Here is a 20666-nt window from a genome sequence, read left to right as displayed (position 1 = left end):
TTCCTGAAAAACGTTTAAATGAACCATTGTCGATCTAAAATGACGACGGATTCAGCAACTGGATGTCATATTTCTCGCCTCAAATGTTTTCAGAAACACAGTTTGGTCAACTCGCCACTCAGTTCAAATATATGACTTTTAAAACGTTGACAATGCGTTTGCTTACACGTTGTTTACACGTTAACGTGTTGTCAACGTGTTAATGTACATTAACACGTCAATTTTTCACACGTTACCAACATGTTGACCATACGTTAACGCGTTGTTAACGTATGGTCAACACATTAACGCGTTAATTTTTCACACGTTAACATGTTGACGCGTTAATGTGTTGACAACACGTTAATGACATGTTGACAACGTGTTAACAACACGTTGACAACATGTTAGCAATGTGTTGACAACCCGTTAACAATGTGTTGACAATACGTTAACGACACGTCAACAACATGTTAACAACACATTAACAATGTGTTGTCAACACGTTGACAATGTGTTGACAATACTTTAACGACACGTCGACAACATGTTAACACATTAACAATGTGTTGTCAACACGTTGTTAACACGTTGACAACGTGTGATCTTTGAACTGAGTGTATTAGATGCCTGGTGGCCTTATTAGACGCCTGGCGGGGTTAATAGATGCCTGGTGGCCTTATTAGACACGTGGAGGCATTATTAGACATCATTAAACGCCTGGTGGCTTAATTAAACACTTGGTGGCCTTATTAGACGCCTGTAGGTGTTGTTATACGCCTTGAGAAATTATTAGACCCCTGGTGGCGTTATTAGAGGTTTTGTATGATGCCTTGAGGCGTTATTAGACACCTTAAAGTGTTATTAGACAACTGGAGGCGTTATTAGACGCCTTGAGCTGTTATTAGACGCCTATTTGATGCCTGGTGGCCTTATTAGACGCTTGGAGGCGTTATTAGATGCCTGGTGGCCTTATTAGATGCCTTGAGGCGTTATTAGACGCTTGGTGGCGTTATTAGATGCTTGGAGGCCTCATTAGACACCTGGTGGCGTTATTATACACCTTGAAGTGTTATTAGACCCCTGGTGGCCTTATTAGACGCCTTGACTTTTTTTTCCAACATTTTCAAACTTTTTGTTTTGACATTTTTCAGAGTCTTTTCTTTTTACAGACATTTATTCAGACTTTTTTTTTCAGACTTTTTTCAGACATTTTTTTCAGACATTTTTCAAACTTTTTTTTCCAGACATTTTTTTCAGACTTTTTTTTCCCAGACATTTTTCAGACTTTTTTTTCCAACATTTTTCAAACTTTTTTTTCAGACATTTTTCAGAGGCTTTTTTTCCAACATTTTTCAAACTTTTCTTTTTTCTTATCTAGACCTTAAAGTTTGAATTGATTGAATATGAATGAGATTTTCACTTCTGGAAACCTCACTGTTGTCACTACCTACTCTCGCGAGAGTTTGTGGATGACGTTGTAATGTATTATTGTTGTTGTTGCTTTTTTTCAGATATTTTTCACTTTTCTTCTTTTTTACCTTTTTCATAATTATTTAGACTTTTTTTCCCAACATTTTTCAATCTTTTTTTAGACATTTTTTACAGACATTTGTCATCCTTTTTTTTTTTTTTTTTTTTTTACCTTTTTCAGACATTGTTTTGACTGTTTTCCAACATTTTTCAAACTTTTTTTTAGACTTTTTTTCAGACTTTTTTTTCGGACATACTTCAAACTTTTATTCCAACATTTTTCAAACTGCAAAGAGTCTGCAATAAAAAAGTTTGAATTGATTGAATATGAATTAGATTTTCACTTCTGCACCACCTCACTGTTGTCACTTCCATCGCGAGAGTTTGTGGATGACGTTTGCGGAAGTTTACATTCCGTTTGGTAAAAACGTGCTGCTCATGGACTGCTGTATGAGAAGAGCCGGTTGCTGCGTGGTGTCTCCAGCTTTCTTGTCTCTGTCAGAGTAGCAACATCTGTCTATAACAATGTACTCCGTGTTAATGAACGCGGTGCTGTCCAGCTCTCCTGACTACGACCTCTTGTTTGAGTCTCTCACCTGGCCGACTGACTCCTGGCCGAGCACGGAGCGACTGGAGGCGCTGACAGCTCTCATTGAAGGACTAGGACCACTTTTGGTCACGTTTTCACCTGCGAAAAGAACATCAATTAAAGCTCAAATTGAGTCAGTGATTTGGAAGCAATGTCTGCCTCTTCTCTGCAGGATCTCAGCAGCAGAAGCCGGTGAAGAAGCCACCACCATGCAGCGGTGCAGCAGGGAGAGCACCGCTGCAGCCTGCCGGCTTCTGAGTGGCTGTGTCCGGCTGTGTGACGAGGCTGCACCGGGGCGGGTCGCTCTGCATGTGCTGCCGTGGCTTCAGCTGTCAGAGGAGGAGGAGGTGTCTGGTGCAGGACGCCTCAGTGTGGAGGTTGCCAGTGAAGTCATGGCTGCTGTGGTACCTTCTCTGTCATTGGATGAACAGCTCATATGCACCACAGTGTCTTCTGCCTTGACCTGCATCAAAACACTCCCTGATGCTTTAGTCTCTAAAGTCACAGTCAGGCTTCTCTTAACTGTCCTGAAGTGCTGCAGCAGTGAGAGCTTAACAACAAGTATCCTCAGGTTGATCCTGGATGATCTGTGCAGCTGGCACTCCACTGAGCGCACACCTGTGGTCACAGAGAGGACACTGCTGTGTTTGACCGCCCTGTCAGACCACCTGCTGAAACCTCACAGCCTCTCCTCATCCTCCTCCTCTTCCTCCTGTGACCCTCGTCTGTCCCTCCAGTTCTGGAGGATGGTTCAGGATGGATTGACCCACAGAGACAGCCTGTCACGTAAGAGGGCGTTGTACCTGCTGAAAATATGCGTGGCCCTTTCAGAGGAGGAAGGAGTGGACTGTCCACCTCTCTCTCCATCAGAGGAAGGTATAAGATGCTCAGATTGTCTGACATTGTAATAACTCTTAAGTTCACTGCTGTTGTTTTGTTTTTCTCACTTTTTTTTTTAATTGTTGCAGGTGACATATTTTTCAAATGGACCCCTAACAGGAGCAAGTTGCTTAGAGAGTTCTGGGAGGATTACGCGCTGGTGATGGAGACCCTGGAGGAAAACCAGGTAGAAAAATCCCACATGACTAGGGCTGTCCCAAATACATTTTTTTTGGTTCTTCGAAGCTTCGGTGAGAAATATTCCAAGGTGTTCGAAGCTCCGTCTTAGAATATCCGTTTTAGAATAATTTATATTAATCCATGTTGAGTATGTATAATGAATAATGTTGGGGGATTATTCCTTATTTCATGGGCTATTTTGGGATTTATACATTATTATTACATACTTATATAAAAAAAAAAAAAAAAACGAAGCATTCGAATACTTATTTGGAGGTCGATTACCATGGCAACGATCGAAGCATCGAAGCATTTGAGTCAGCTACACATGACTGCTGGTTTGCTACCAGTTCAGAGTTCAGAGGTGGGCATCATGACACAGCTTTGTAATCTTTCTTGTCTCTTTTTCCTCTGCAGATTCACGTCGTTCGGCCAGTTCTAAACAGAATAGACACGTTGATCCAAACAACAGTGAATGACAGTCAAGGTAACAATAGATTTGGGCAATGGAAGGAGTTACTTTTGTATGTTTTTTTTTTTTTTACGAATGTTTGGAAAGATTAGTTTTGCATCCTTCTTTAGCAAAGTTTTTTTTATTTCTGGCTTTGTTTTTGTGTAGGTTGATAACCTTATTAGTAAGGCCATAATTTTGTTATTTTAACAGTTTATTGTTGCACACATTATAACATTTTTTATAAGTATTTGTTAATGATTACCAAATAATTTGTAAACCTTTAAGAAATTGTTTGTAAAACCTCACCTGTAGTTTGTTTCTGTTCTCTTTGTCTGTGTTGCAGCTTCAGATCAGGTCTTCTTCCACCCGTCCTGGCTGCTGTGTGTGTACCAGCGGATGTTCCACAGTGAGAATAAATCCTTAATGAGAGAGGGAGTGTGTCATCTGCTCCAGCTGCAGGTCCTCCAGCAGCCAGCCTTTGCTCTGGCCTTTTCTCAGGTACAGGCTCCAACACAATTTATTCAACGGGATTTATTCTTTCAAATTCACTGAAATCCTTCAAAAATTAAATTTGTGCTTTAAAGTTTCGCTCCTCTGTTGCTTTTTTGCGCCCCAGTTCATCGTTGGCCCTTTTATGGATGTTCTGTCTGAAACTTCACTCTTCCACAGGTGAGAAGAGCCAATAAATAAAAGCAGGAATGTTAAGTGTTTCTGCTCCAGGCTTCATTAACCCTTCTGTCCACATGTAGGTCCGTTGAGCAGAGGGTAGGAGATTGTCCTGAGATTGGGGCTAAACTCCAAGTCTTCATGGTCACCTTCTTCAGCAGCCTACCATCAGAGCATAGAGGTATAGGAAAACGTAGCCGCGGAGAATACATGTTAATAAATAGAGTTGTTCCGATACCGATACCAGTTTCAGAAATGCGTCTGATACTGCCCAAAATTCGGTTATCGGGTATTGGCGAGTACGCCACTCTATGCACCGATATCATAATAACCCAATAAAAAATCAACTTATTTAACCAGATTATTTTATATTTTATAATTTTTTATATTATTGATTGATGTTCTTTGAAACTGACAAACTGAATAATCAAAAAAAGTTGTAATGCATTTATTCTCTGTATGTATTTGTTCATGTTTTACAAAGGGTTTATCCTGAGCCAGGCCATACAACAAAAGATCATAATCATATCACATCCATACATGGTCAGTTTTAAACAGCTGTTAAATAATAATAATAATAACTATATATTTTTTATTATCACGCTGGTATCGGATCGGTACTCGGTATTGGGCGATACCGCAAGTTGAGGTATTGGAATCGGTATCGGGAAGGAAAAAAATGCTATCGGAACATCTCTATTCATAAAGCTCTGACTCATTTGTCATTGTTAAAGTGCCTCTCCATCGCTGATCATCGTGTTTGCTTTGTAGGCCGAACGTTGCTGCAGATGATTCAGCAGCTGTGCTCTAAGCACTGGTGTGCAGCACCCCTCCTCTTCCTCTCCCAGGCTCTATCCAAACTGCCCCCAAGTCCACTGCTGGGGGTCGACGGGCTCACTTCTCTCAGGTAACTCGTCAGTTAGACAGACTGTGTCGTAGCTCGCTATGCTTGATGTGTAAGCTCATTTTATGTTCTGTGTTTTACAGGGAGGTGCTGCGCTCCACCATGATCACTCATCAAGTCCTGCTGAGAGGTGCTTCTCAGTGCTTCTTGCTGAACAGCGCCCTCTGTCTCACAGACGTGGTAGGACAGAAATAGTGTACTTCATGATAAAACAAACAACACATTCTCATCCCAACTCGTCATATACTGACGCTTTGTCAGACCCCTCGGCGTCACTCTTTTTGGTCGCAGTAAACCCGTTCTTAATGTTTTGATATACACAAAAACATGCTTCGGTTCAGGCAATATAACCCCTATAGTTAGGTTTAGGAAAAAAAACATGGTTGGGCTTAAAACTACTAAGTTTGTAGAGTGCAAATGACACTGAACGTTGTGAAGATGGGACATGAACGAACTGAATGTAACGTGACGCACGGGACAAGACCAGAGGTCTTCTGGATGAAAGCCGTGTGCTTGTTTTCCTGCTTGGGCCGGAGTCGATAACGTTACTCGCTCCCGTTATTGCTCCCGTCACCGCCGCTCTCTCTCTCTTGCTTCACCACTCACTTTCCACGTACACACACACTCTACGCACTGGCTCTGCTTCAAATGACCTACGCTACTCTTACAACAACTGGCTCTAGAGAGGGCCATTTGCGTTTTTGTGTCGGCCACATGGGAGAGGCTTCAGTTGGTTGCAATCTCAGCCTCACCGCTAGATACCGCCAGATCCTTCACACTGGACCGGCCGTGACAAAGCGTTGGTATTTGACGCCCTGGGCATAAGAACGGGCTGGAAATAACTGGAAAAAACCTTTCTATATAATATGACAGCAACAAAGCTCATTACATTATGTATGTTTTTTTTTTTTCCTTGACTGTTAAAAGTACCCAGTATATTATTATTTTAAATGAATATGCTATGAAGTTTCTTTCGGTCAATGGTGGTGAGTTTAAGCTACGACCACAGAGGTAATGATGGAATTAATGTTTCAATCGTTGCTTTATATTGATTAACAGAAAATCAATTAATGATAATTTTGATTCATGATTAATCATTGAGGTCATTTATCAAGCCAAAATTAAAAAAGATAAAATGCTAGTTTCCCCTTAACAGATGTTTAATAATAATGAAAAATGTATAACAAAGGAAAAGTACAGTATCAAAAAAATATCAAGTTGAATTAATAACATTAAACACTGAGCTCATCGTAGGGCTGTTGTGCTGCATCATAAGGTGTTTCTGTTATTTTGTCCAACTAATGTGCTTTCATACACAGCTTTAAAGTTGCATAATTAAAATATCTTGTTTCAGAGCGCAGTGACCCTCGATGATGTTTTTAGTTTCCTGGTGCATTTCCGTGCAGACGAGTCGCTGTGTCGAGGGACGCAGATTTGGAATCAGGTACGCCGTATTAGAGACATTTGAAGGAACATTCAACCTAACGTGTTTAAATTAGATAATAGGGAAGTTGTATGATGGACTAACTGCTGCCCTACATATTTTGTGACATCGCTGCAGACGTGTGCCTGGCTGTCGGACAATGAAGGCAGTTTCAAGCCCAGGGTTATGGATGGAGATTGCACTGGTGCTGCCACAAAGAAAGAAACTCTGAGAGGCTATGTTGAAAGCGAGATGAGCACCTATCTCCGAGTCCCAGCTAGCACAGGTAAGTCTGAAGTGAGACAGTCACAGATAAAAGTGAATGATTCGATCTGTAGACAAGTCAAGTGAAGTTAGTTTCCCTGCTCCTCAGGTCACACTGAGAGGTTACCCGACTCCAGAGAGGCCGACAAGCTGGCCAGGGCCATTCTGCTGTGTGTGGACACGGAGAGGAATCGACTCGGAGCAGAGATCGGTAACACTCTGGAGTCGTTGCTGTCTCCGCTGCTGGACACCCTGAGCAGAGTCAGCACCAATATGTACTTGCCTCTGCGCAAGAGTGACAAGAGCCTGCAGTTGGTGCTCCAACTGCTCCAGCTTGGAGGAACGCCAAGCTGTCAGCATGTTGGAGAGGAGCAAGGTTTGTATTGCCATTACTGATCCTTTGTTACAGCTGTCAAGTCCGCCCTCATGCATATGCAGTAGGTACAGTAAATGGATAGGTGCATTCATGCTATGAACAAATCGTTATACTTCTCCTCCCAGCTACTTTTTGCTTGGTGCATTAGTGGAAAAAAATATCATAAACATCACCCTCATATCAGTTTGTTTAATGGTTATGCTATCTTACAAGGTGGTAAATGATATATTTTTTGAAAAGTAGGTGTTCTGACATTTCAAAAAAACAACTCGGGAACAACATTTCAGGATTTGAGGGATTCTTACTCTTTGGTGTCACTTTTTTTCTTGCATCTTAGACTGAGATCTGCTTATAGAGTACCTTCTAATACTAATCCCTAGATTTAGTAACTCACTGACTGGATTTAGTCTCCTCCTGTCTTATTCAGTCTACAACACAACAATTGGTTGTTTTCAAAATGTTGCCAAAAGACCTTTATAACATCATTTGGTCCAGCTAGCTTCCAGAAATTCTGATCATCAAATTATTCAATTATAATTTGGTCATGAGAACACATCTCGGCCCGCAGACATTTTTCAGATTTTTGCCATTAATTCTGCTAACATACTCAGGGAACTTTAGCTACTCATATGCATATACAAAAAAAGTAAGACAACATTAAAACAAATTTGCGTTAACGGGTTATTTTCGCGTTAACTTTGACAGCCCTAAAAAAAAAAAGCAAAACATAACTTTTCTTTATGTCTTTTTATAGCAGTGTGTTTATAGTATTTCCTGTCATGGTTCATATATTAAGTGGCTCAGGAGTGTGTGACATTCAACTCTTCTCACTCTTGCTTTTTCACAGTGGATAACGTGATGGTTGCCATGGAGAGGCTCGTTTTTAAAGTTGTTGATCCGATCCAGGAGTTTATCTTGAGGCGGCTGCTTGGGGAGCTGCAGGAGGTAAACAACAAGTCAAACAACAAATCATTGCAAGTCACCATCACTTCAGTTAGCACAGATTCCCCTGGTGGCCAGCTCTGACGCGTACACGTGTTGTTGTCTTTACAGCTGTTTGATGTGGAGCGGGCAGAGCTGTATCTGTGTGTCCTGAGGCAGCTGGTGCTCATGTACAGTCGTACACCACAGCACCACAGTAAGATTCAGCAGACCTATTTCCCTAAACTCGTCAAGTACAGCCTCAAGGTCCTGCAAGAGCCAAACCAGCAGGTACAAAGCTCAGGCAGCGATTTCATAAATCAGTTTGATTGGTTGATTATTTAACACTGATTGTTTTTCCAGATCCACTCTGTGGCAAACCAGGTGGCTAGAGCGGTTGCTATGGCATCCCTGGCTGCGGTATGTGGTCTCGTGGAGCAGGAAGTGATTGACATGCGATCAGAGACCATTTCTGCACTGAAATCACTGAATGACTACTTCTACAGCCCCGTGTTATCTTCCTGCCAAAGTCAGCCCTCTCTGGGAAACTTCAATAAACGCCTGCACAAACCGCTGACAGGAGACGGTTCAAGGTCAGTAGCTTACTTGGAGTCCTCAGTAAGCCTTAAAATGTAGACCAGACTGGCATGATAAGGTATTTTTTTTCTTCAGTGATGTAGGAGTGCACAGTCCTCTGCTGCAGGACTGGGGACGCATTGCCGCCGATTTTATGCGGGACCAGTGGATTTGTCTGAGCTTCCTGATTAAGGCTGTTGGGATTCCTGAGTCCGTGGAGATTCCCAGAGTGTCCGAGACTCTCAAAGCTGCTCTGAGCTGCAGCGTGGAGGCCCTGGCTCTGCTGCCCAGTGACCTGGTGCTGCCCGTGCTCGCTTTTATGGAGACGCTGCTGCCACAAGTGAGTCTCAAATCAATTTTGGTCAAATTTATAGGAACAGTGTGTAACATTTCAGGCAATCTATTTGCTGAAAAGAATTATAATATTTTTATAGCTGTCCTCGACCAAAGAAACTCTTCATCGACTAACACTCGTTGGTTTAATTGACAGATATGTAAAACTGAGTTTCTCCAAAAAGAATCACAAAAGTGCCACTTTAAATCTTGTGTTTACCAGAGATGTGCTCATATGTTTCTTGGAAATAAGTCATTCAGCATGAAATAAGCATAAAAAAACAACTAATCAACTAAAGAAATATTAGCTCCTAAAGTACTGTTATTATGTTAAGGATGACCTCTGAGCGAGGCGAACGGTGATACCAGGTTTTGCACTCGGCGACTCACATTACCGCAGTCTTGGAAAGGGAGGAGTGAGCGGAGGGGTACTCAGTTGGTTGCAATCTGCAACCACACCACTACATGTCGCCAAATCCTACACACTGTCCCTTTAAGTAATTGAAATGAGGTGTTTAGGTATAACAAGGAGTTCATGCAGTTATAATAGAATTTCTCACATAAACTAAGGTAGTATCTGGTGAAATGTCTGGTTTGGTCCCAGTTACTGCTTCATGAGGAGGCCCTGTGTGTGGAGGCTGTGACTCTGAGCTGGGAGCTGGTGCAGGGGCTGAGCACCAACGCCAAAGACTTCTGGCCGGCCCTGAAAGGCTTCATCTCCATGGCCTTCCACCGTAAACTGCTCGAACTCACAGACACTTCTGCTCCGACACTTCTGGACACCTTGAAACAGGTGAGTAAAATCAAGCCGGTTGTTACTTTTTGAATATTGTGATTTGCACATTTCTATAGTATACACGTATATGTGGTGATGTTGTTTTTAGATTGCCACTGAGCTGATGGAGCTGTCTCAGTCAAAGAGCGGTGTGTTCGGTGTGCTGCTTCAACACTGCTGTCAGACGTGGCTGCCCACGGACCGAGGCAGCAGCGACACTGTGTTTTCTAGTGTTTTCAGCCACATCAACATTCTCACCGAGGCTTGTGTCTACGGACCAGTGTTCAGGAGAGATCAACGGTAACTCTTAACAGCATTTCTCACACTTGATCACTTGTTTCTCCGGGCAAATTTAACTCTTTTATCTCGCTCTTTTTCAAAGGCTCATCCAGGACGTCCAGACATATGTGGAGCAGCTCGGTGAAGAGTGTACTGCCAATGTTGCAGTTACATGGTGAGCTGCATTTCTCTTTGTTGCAATTTTTGGTAATGCTCTCCTTGATGGCTGTGGTTTAAGATGGTACCACTAGAGGTCTCTGTTGCTGTGCAGATGTTTTCACACTTAAACTACTGCTTTTACTTTCCAGTGATAACCGGGATGACCAGTTGCCCCGCACATGCGTACTGGCTTTCCTCAGCCGCCTGGATTCCTCTAATCTGCAGCATGAAAGACTCATAGAGGAGCTAGTTATGGATTTGTTGGAAAAGGTGGGATATATAGATCTGTTTGGGTTGTGTGAAATGAGTGTCACAGAATTATTTATTAGTATTAGTATTTTTCCCAATATTGAATTTTTTTTAAAGATTAATTTTTTAGGGCTTTTATAAGCTTTATTAGAGCAGCTAAAGGGGGGAGAAAGAGGGGAAGACATGCAGCAAAGGGCCGGAATCGGGCCTCGTCCGCTGCCAGGAACGCTCTACCGGGTGAGCTAGAGGTCGTCCTGCAAAATTGAACAGTAAATATAAACAGAATAAACCAATAACAGCAAATAAATAAATATTATATGTCCGAAAAGGAGTAGGCAGAAGTAAACACATAATATAAATAATGAATGTAATGTTTATCGCATATCCACATAAATCACCTTAATATATATTTTAAAAAATAATAAGAACTATAGTATGATGTGATAAATGAATGCAATATCACTCATAAAATAATGTAATTTATGTTCCAGAGTGTCTATTTGCACCCGGGTGAGAATAGTCACAGAGCAGCTATTTGACTTTACACCCAGTAATAGTCATTTATAATATAAAGAGCGACAAAGTATATGCAAGTTGTAGGTTGTGGTAGATAAATGGGTCAAACTCTGGACTTTTGCCCAGGAGAGGGGGGTCGAGTCCTGTAAGAGGCCAACTTTTACACTTTGTTGTCTTAATATTTTCTGTTTTTTATTATTATTTTCAGTTTTCAGTTGCAGTTTTGATAGGATTAGGCACCAAAACGACATGGTTAGGTTTAGGAAAGATATACATACAGTACTTATGCACATACAGTATCTAATGTGCACCCGTTGGCTATGGACACCTGGGTGCTAATAGCATCTGTTTTTATGTTCACACAACGCATCAAAAACCTAAAAAAAAAACTCACAAATTGTAAACTGTTATTTTTTATTATCTTCACTTTGCTTGTAATCATTAATTTGAACACAATTTTGTAAAACAAAAAAACAATAACACATATCTTGACATAATTCTACTGAAAGTCGATAAACAAGAATACTCAGTTATTGACCTAAGATCAGTTTTAAGGATTTGTGTCTCGTGTATCATGATTTTTGTTTTTATTTAAGAATAGTCTGCAGATTTGTTGATCATGACATTTTATATTGCAACCTAAAAAACATCTAAACCTCTCCTCTAACCTTCTGATCTCCAACAATTTGATATTTGTGTTCATGTATGGCAACAAATACTTGTTTTGCTGTATGATATTCTGATTTGCATTTTGCATTTTGTCATTAAGATAATAAGTTGAACATCAGTTACAGCTAATTTAACAACTCTTAACATCATTTTCCGTTATCTCCTTCCACCCCGTCTCTCCAGGATAATGACATATCGAAGTCGAAAGTGCGTTACTATAGCAACTCCCTGCAACACCGTGTCAAAAACAGAGTATGGCAAACACTGCTGCTGTTGCTGCCCAAACTCAAAGAGGTAAGACAATTACACTTACAATCACACAGGAAATAACCACTCAGAGAGTAACAGTATATGTGTGTGTGCAGGAGTTTGTCGCCACCGTGCTGAATCGTGTGTTTGAAGCTGGATTCTGCAGCAACCAGGCCTCAGTCAAGTACCTGATCGAGTGGTTGATGATTCTGATCCTCATCCAGTATCCACAGCACATGGACAGCTTTTGGGCCTGCTTCAACAGGGTGAGCTCCCACTCTGGTTACATAGCTACCAGAAAATACTATATTATGATTGAAATAGTTAAATTATTGACCCGATTTCTGTGTTTTCTGCGCAGGATCACGACAAGACCAAGACAAGCATCTGCACTTTCCTGTCAGTCCTGGTGCATTTCAATGTCATCATTCCTAATCTCAAGGATGAGGTAAAGCCTTTGATGTTTTGTCTCCACTCCACACACACCATTCTTCTTGCATTACCTCTCTGGCCCCGTTCAGACCTGGCATTAAAGGGATAGTATGAGTGTTTTGAAGTGGGGTTGTATGAGGTACTTATCCTTAGTCAGTGTACTACCTACAGTAGATGACATTGGCACGGTCAGCTTGGAGAAGCAGACAGGAGTTACCGCGCGGAACCAAAGCAATGGCAGCAAAATGTATTTTAGCCACCTAAAAGAAAGGCTTACATAAAAAGATCAATATCAGTTTAAGTGTTTTCTATATTTAGAATATTTTCCCCGCTTTACCTTGCTGTGAGACAGCTATACAGTCTGAAGCCGTTATCTATGCTCTCGCCGGAGCAACTCCCAGCTTTCTCCAAGCTGGAAGCATGCCTACTGTCATTTTCTGTAAGTAATACACCTACTATGGATAAGTACCTCATACAACCCCACTTCAAAACACCCAAACTATCCCTTAAACATGTGTCTTGGGTGATCCGATCTAAATATCTGTATCTACACAGTCTCTCTCTTCCTGTGTGTTTAAGGATGTGCATATGCGTAAAGCGCTGGACGTCATCCTGCAGTGGTGTTTCAACCATAACTTCAGCGTGCGTCTGTATGCCTTACTGGCCCTGAAGAGGGTGTGGAGCTTGGCGGGAGTCCGGGCAGAGGAAGGGGCCGACGGGTTGGGAGGGCTGTCCACTGTGATCAAGGCCTGTCTGAACCAGGCTGAGACCATGCAGAACACCGGGTGAGAGCAGAGCAGAGACAACAATTGCAAAAAATGTTTGTTGTAGTGTGCTAATGTATGTATTTGCTGTCTCACTATTTAGGAATGCCAACAAGAACTGGACGAGGATTCAGGAGCACTTCTTCTTTGGTGCCTTTCATCCTATCAGGGATTGCAGTGCTGAGGTGTGTTTCTGCTGAACAGATGCTAAAATACAGCAACACAGTGTAATACCATACTTGTTTCGTATCTTTGTTTTGCTTTCCTAGACCATATTCTACATATTCCCCAGCCTGTCAGAGTTGAATGATGACGAGTGGATTCCACCCTGGAAGTTTGAGAAACTGTTGTGTTTCTCTGAAAGTCCATCTTTTCCTTTGAGAAACTCTGCTCCTGACCTGGGCCAGCACCAGCCTGGAGACTGGATCCAGCAAGACAAAGGTGTAGTAGCGCCCCTCACAAGCAGCAGGACGACTTGATACAACATACAATAATCTGACCTCTTCTCTGACTAAGTGGTTGTGGGGCTTTATCCCCCAGGAGAGCAGAATAAGGAGGAGCGCTGGGCCGAGGTGCAGAAGAAGATCACTCCCTGGAGGTTGGGGATCCAGGAGCAGGAGCCCGAACTTCAGCTGGTTCCACAGCAGAGGGCTGCTCGACTGGGCAAATTGCACGGCGCCCTGCTGGTGGTAGCCTCACTTATCGACAAGCCCACCAATCTAGGAGGTCAGGAGCAGCACGACAAATTACATTACTTCTAGGGCTGTCAAAGTTAATGTGATAACACATTTGCAAATTTATTTTAATGCCACTAATTTTATTAATTTACACATTTTTAGGTTGTAGCGGACTCAGTTTTGTCATATGAAACTAAAACACCTAAGTGGTTGTTAGCGTTATTTAGCCTCCTAAAGTTAGTATGACATGGTTGGTACCAACCATGTCATACTGACTTGTTGAGAAGGAGGCTAAATAATGCTCCAAACTTTTGGAAAAAATTTTGGTGAAGAAAAACTGGCATGGCCATTTTTAAAGGTGTCCCTTGATCTCTGACCTCAAGATATGTGAATGAAAATGGGTTCTATTGGTACCCACGAGTCTCCCCTTTACAGACATGCCCACTTTATGATAATCACATGCAGTTTGGGGCAAATCATAATCACTAAATAGACACACTGACAGCTGTTGTTATGTAAAATGTCAGTAAATTTCTCCTTGATTGGTGTAATATTGTGAAGAACATTTCAGGCTTTTGTTTGGTTTCACAGTGATAATCCGGGCAAAGAGATCAAACACAGCTGACGATAAAACCAATTGCTTGAGCCCTCTTATCAGAGTTTAGACAGGGAATGCCCAGCTTTTTATCACAGACACTCCTATTTTATGTTCTCCGCTAGTGTCCTCCAACGCTTTTGTCTCTGATGATAAGGGGCTGAATCAATCAGAATGTGTTTATAGAGGAAAAGACCCATTTTCAAAACCAATATTGATACTGGATGATGTAAGCCAGAACATTAGCTTGGCCGTTCTGTAAATGTTTTACTTGGAATAGCCCTCTCAATTGCCATTACAGATGTACCTTTTTATATTTGTCTGTGCCCATGATTATAGACTGGTAGCCGTTTTTTGTTATCACTGCCACTGATTATGTAAAAAAAAAGAAAGGAAAGGAAAAGTCCTCTGCCTCACTACAGGTCGTTATCGTGGCAATTCAAAGTTCATATTTCAATAGATGTCACATTGTCCTCGTTTGTTTATGTGTTGTTGCTCTAGGTCTGTGCAGGACCTGTGAGATCTTTGGTGCCAGCGCTCTGGTTCTGGACAGCCTCCGCCACGTCAGCGACAAACACTTTCAGTCCCTGAGCGTCTCGTCTGAGCTGTGGCTTCCTCTGTTAGAGGTGAAGTGCATAAATCAATCTCCCATTTCAGTCTATTGATCATGATGTGTACTCTGTCTTTAGGGTAGCTTTTCCCCAGTGGGCTAGTGACCTGAGAAATGTGGGATTTTGACCCGGTTAGCTCAGGGTTAAAATGATCTCAGTCAAGATCAATGTCAAGAGCATGCAGCGGACGGAACAGATGGATGCCGAAGCCATTGCAGCAGTAAGCTGTAGTTCTCCTATTGGCTTTCTGTTCTGCTGTGAACTGTGTGCTTTGGTGGTGACTTCATTTTACAGGTCTGCAAATTTCATGGTAATTAGGTGATATTTAGGAAGTAACCTATTTTAAATTCTTTAGAATTACTGCCAAATATCCCAATATTTACCTAAATAAAAGTCGAAAATAACTTTATTATAAACATTATTTAATAATTATATGCTAAAATAGCATATAATCGTTAAAATAGGGCCCTTAGGCTTGAGAAGCGGCTGTGCGCTGCTCTTCATCGGAGGTGGAAAACCAAAACTAATAGAAGACTCTTCTGATCAGGCCCAGATCTCACCATTGTGTGACTTATTGTCTACACAAATGTAACCTGATAGCTAATGTGATGATTAGGGGAGTTTTTTAAGAAATTTCAAAGAACTTATTTGCTAATAAATTAAATGTATTATTATATTATTAAATGAATTATCAGCTATCGAGAAATAGCGGAATATAATTATTAAATCATGTTTATAATAACGTAATTTTCTATACATTTTGAGGTAAATATTGGGCTAATTTGGCAGTAATTCCAAAGAAATTTAAAATAGGTTACTCGCTAATTATCACCTAATTACCATGACATTTGCAGACCTGTAAAATGAAGTGAAAAAATTCTAGTTCATTTTAAACCCATTAACGTTTAAAGAGGTGCATGTTTGGGAGCAGTGTCCTCTGTCTTCAGTCTCATTTAGGTGTGGTGGATGCTAAATGCTACTTCAACTTGAGCTCCACCCAAGCTTCTTCTTTTCTCCTCAATTTTGACATTTCTGGCTCTTGTATAGTAACTGCTGAGATGGAAAGGGTCAGTAAACCAAAACCCATGGTTAAAAAAATAAAGCTAAATCTTCAGTTTAAACAATAAAAAGTCTTTGGTAGTCTCTGATTTGTCTCTCTGAAACATGCTGATACCCTGCTGTCGCTCTGGAGTGTATTTTCATCCACCATATGGACAGAAAAAGTGAACACATCTGCTTTTGATGATGTTACAATGTGACAGCCTGTAGTAGATTTTCATATAGATGAAAAGGGCTTAAAAGACGTTGCAGATGTGTTACCTTCCATCCTTTAAAATATGTACTGAGTGTTTTGATCCACCTTGATTGTTTGAAATGAAAAGTTAATTTATGTCAAAATTATAAAGTGTATCTGTCCTTCAGGTGAAGCCGATGGAGCTCGCTGACTTCCTGCAGGTAAAGAAGAGTGAAGGGTACTGTATTGTTGGAGTGGAGCAGACGGCCAACAGTCAGAGCCTCCAGGACTACCAGTTCCCTGAGAAGACTCTGCTACTTCTGGGGTATGTTTCTGTAGCTTTTCTACGGGTTGAGGTCGATAACCTTAAGCCTAACCAGGGGCGATTCTAGGATCAGACCTTTAGGGGGGCTCAGTAGGGCTTCCGCGGTGAAGGAATTTCCCCTGTCGTGATAATGATTGGGATGTTTGCGATTTCTTTTTTTTTTTGCAAATTACTTCATTTATATTGATTTTAGTGCTATATAAATAAGCTTTATTATTAGACAATGATTAGGTATATTGTTACTTTTTAAGTGACAAAGATGACTGTTTTTAAATTAATGAAATACTTGTTTATCGTTAAATGCAGAACACAGAAGAGCAATGAGGCGTGCTTGAGCACCCCTAAAAATAGTCTAATATCGGCAATGAGCCCAACCTTCCACTGTGTCTGTCTTCTGGTGTGTTGATTTGTTAGTCCCCTCCCTTAGCCTGTTGTCATCCAGGTAATGGATTACAGTCTCCTACCAGGAGACAGCTTGTTGTGTACAAGCCGTCTCAGCATGTCAAGCCCAACCAACTCCTGCTGCTGCTGATACCACTACAACACTGCATCTGTTGTTATGACAGCATTAATTGCAAATTTGCCCATCAATGCAGGAACCTACACACAACCAGTTGGGCATGAATGTAAATCTTCCCATGCTCTTCTTTGTGACTTTCACATAAACAAAGGTGTGAGCTGCCGATGCTATTTAATGTCATCCCACCGGTTTAGTGTGTTTCCCTGCGGGCCCTGCGCCTCTCCTCTCCATGGTGTACTTGTCTGGGCATGCTGGACTGTAATTGGTTCTCCCTGAGGGAGGACAGGAAATAAATTACACTAAACCAATACAAGCAGTGTGATGACTGCAGCAGAAAAAAAACCTTCTAACCTTCATCCAGTGTAGTTTGAGTCACGATGCTGCCCTGTGGCTTTCATCAGTAGGGACACAAAAATTAGCTTTCATGAAACCATTTGTAGCTCCTCAGAAGTGAACATTACTGTAATTATAAGGTTGTGCAGTTTGGAACAGCAGCATGATTCACGATCCTTTACCAAACGTGTACTGCAGTAGTGCAGCTGGCTCGGCACAGAGGGAGAGATTAATATTTATCACGTCTGCGTAGGTGTCCTGTTTTGTTTCACCCTGCTCAGTCACAGAGGTGTGAGTAGTCGCTGTTAGCTTAAACACCCGGGCGTGTGAGCTGAATCTTTGAGTGCTCCCACAGCTGTGCTCTCTGCGGCGCAGCATGGCCCCGCTCTAATCTCTCATCAGGTCGCTATTATCTCACCCAGTTGCACTCGCTATAAATGTAGCTCATCAAAATCAGGCTTTCTCACCGCGTGGCACCCTCTGAGGGACACGCCAAACTCATTAGCTCTTTATGTTTGCTTTGCATGGCCCGTATTGCTGGATCGCAGTATATATACTCAGTTGATTACAGTTGGAATTGCTCTTGGACTTGAGCTTATGCGTCATCAGGACGGAAAGCTTATTCCTCATAATTGTGAGAAGGATTAAGTTGGCCGCTCATGCTAAGAGGTTCTTAAATTAAATCAACTCGATAGCATCATTAAGCCAAATGAAATTAAAAACATCCGTGCTGAAAACATGTGGATTATATATGATACACATCAGGGTCAGACTGATGAAACATGTCTGATGTTCTACAACAGATATGAGGATGTAAGAGTTGCCTTATTGATGACAGGATGCACATTCCTATGTAAATCCTGCTGTTATTTTCTTGACATTTTAAATACATTTTGTGACAAAACACAGTAGTTCATCCCGTGCTATTGAAAAGACAGGCTGAATAACCCTCTGTTGAAGTTAGTCTGGACGTCAGTGAGTTTTATTATGACCCTGTGAATTCTCTTTCCTCCCTGTCAAGAATCAAATTTAAAGGTGCTAAATTCAACATGCAAAGCATTAATATAGCATCAAACAACTACTTAATATGTAAAGATATAATGGAGTAATGTCTACCTGAGCAGAGAATGAAGCTCTCCCTCTGTGTGTGTTGTAATCCGAGCCTCTCCTTGCTTTGTTGACACAGCCGGGCCGGCCGCTTTTGCTTTTAGAGCATGTTCATGTACAGTATGTGAGCGTGCCCCACTGGCTAGCTCACGGCCGCCGCTCTGCACTGCATTCATACGGCGGTTACAGCTGATAACGCTGTTCCGACATTAGCACAGCTAGCTGCGAGCCACCGGTACACTGTCGCATTGTTGAGAGCCATTGAGAGGCAATATGTGTCATCTTCAGTTCCCCCTATCTCATTCTCGACCAAGCAAGAGACCTCCACGCCATTTTTTTCCTGTGAGATTTTCAATTCAATTCAATTTGTTTTTTATGCAGCGTCAAATCAGAACTGAAGTTATCTCGAGATTTCAGTAAGTTTGCGAGGTGCGCCCACAGCGCCCGGAGGGGGAAGCTTCAGTCCCGACTGTAGTTTGAGAGGGGAGATGACTAGAGCAGCGAAAATGCACATTTCGGCTTAATTTATGCTTCTCACGGTACTGTAGTCTGTATGAAATCATTATACTATCACTAGTTGTTAAATGTACTGTATTTCCCTTTGTTGAATAAATGCTTCCAAATGGGCATTTTTAACATCAATGATGCGCACTGACTGCTTGGCACTGCAGCAGCAAGTCTGTCAACACAATCCTGAGCGCAATCTTTATGTTACAGCAGAGCTATTTAATAAAAAGTCAATAAAGTTACCGTTTATTACATCAATCGAATATTTTGACATTTGACATTTTTCATGAATCGCCGTTGAAATCATGTTATGCGCTCTGTACGGAACACCGTTGAGCTTAATGATCTTCCATACGCAGGCGGAGCCGTTACTTTTGCCCATTTTTCTCAAAAACTATCGGTCCAAAAGACATCAGTCAAAGTGTAGACTGTCTAATGGATATTTCCTCTGGAGAATAAGCACACAAACATGATTGACTGACTCTTGACAACAGAGGAGTGCGGCGTGGCGTTGAGGGACGAAAAGTGTACAGAACACCATTAGTCTGTTACTCTTATTTGTTCTCTTGCTGATAGCAGGATGAAAAGATTGATACCGCTCTCATGTCTGTACGATAAATATGTATCTAGAGCCAACAGCCGGTTAGCTTAGCTTTCTTATACTAATCTCCTCATGTAAATGAGGCAGGGAATCAAATTGGCATATTTTCCAAAATATTTGTTATTCCTTCAAAGATACCAAATAACTCAGCTCTTAGTGGCTTCATTACATTAAGAAACCCTTTAAAAAAAAAACAGTCCAGGCATTAATGTCAAATAGATGCTAAATCTTCCTGTTTCTTTGTCCCACTTTACAATATTGTTTTCTTCCTTTTTTTCTTCTCATAGCAATGAACGAGAAGGTATCCCTGCCAATTTACTCCAGATGTTCGATGTGTGCGTGGAGATCCCTCAACAAGGGGTCACCCGTTCACTCAACGTGCACGTGAGCGCCGCCCTGCTGATTTGGGAATATACACGGCAACATCTCACATCTGGCGAAGTCAACGCAAAAACTGAAAACTGAAGCAGAAACCGGCAGCGCAGCTTCATGGATGCGACATCTGACCTCCAGATGTTGACCCGACTTGCTCCTCTCAAGTGTGAAAAGCATCTTGGGGGAACACGAAGACGCTCCGTACTGTAATTTGATTTTCATGTTCTGTCTGGAGTGGACTCAATTCTATGAGGTTTTAATGTGGTCAGCAGTCATCGTTGCTGCTCTTTTGCCTTAATGAGAGTCATGAATAGACATCGGCTCTGGTTATTACATCTAAATATTCCACTGGGCATGCTGTTATATTAATGGAGGCAATCTCAGTGTTGGCAGAGCAGGAGCGTTAATGGAAATTTACCCCTTTGAGGGGAAAGTGTCTTGTTTATGTGAGCAATTAGTTTTTTCCTCATGGCACCAGGACTAGACTATAATGTCCATACCCAGGAAACTATTATACATAGTGTATAAATGCTGCTCATGTTAAGGCATAACTGTCAGTATTCCCAATGTTTTTATTGCAGTTTGTGATTTTTAAAGTCTTTTTTTGATACGGTTGAATAAATAAACCTTTGACAGTATTATCTATTTTATGTACATGTTTTTTTTTTTTCA

At 41.6% G+C, this 20666-nt stretch overlaps 1 protein-coding gene across 1 annotated transcript; it reads left to right on the top strand.

The window, feature by feature from the left end:
• The first annotated feature begins 1719 nt into the window (after positions 1–1719).
• tarbp1 (TAR (HIV-1) RNA binding protein 1) lies at positions 1720–20639 on the top strand. Its single transcript, XM_074646346.1, is given in 30 exon segments — positions 1720–2917; positions 3010–3107; positions 3518–3587; positions 3898–4052; positions 4171–4223; positions 4304–4401; positions 4992–5127; positions 5208–5304; positions 6479–6568; positions 6686–6833; positions 6921–7187; positions 8035–8132; positions 8241–8399; positions 8472–8701; positions 8781–9024; positions 9622–9810; positions 9902–10092; positions 10175–10246; positions 10380–10500; positions 11848–11958; positions 12030–12179; positions 12275–12361; positions 12925–13130; positions 13213–13294; positions 13379–13550; positions 13650–13835; positions 14883–15007; positions 16415–16551; positions 19907–20056; positions 20058–20639. Coding segments are annotated over 30 exon segments (4944 nt in total). The 5' UTR covers positions 1720–1977; the 3' UTR covers positions 20140–20639.
• Positions 20640–20666: the final 27 nt, after the last annotated feature.

Source organism: Sebastes fasciatus, chromosome 9 (genome assembly GCF_043250625.1).
Source record: "Sebastes fasciatus isolate fSebFas1 chromosome 9, fSebFas1.pri, whole genome shotgun sequence".
NCBI lineage: Eukaryota > Metazoa > Chordata > Actinopteri > Perciformes > Sebastidae > Sebastes > Sebastes fasciatus.
The sequence above is the reverse complement of the archived record's forward strand: the minus strand, read 5'-3'. Positions and strand labels throughout refer to the sequence as shown.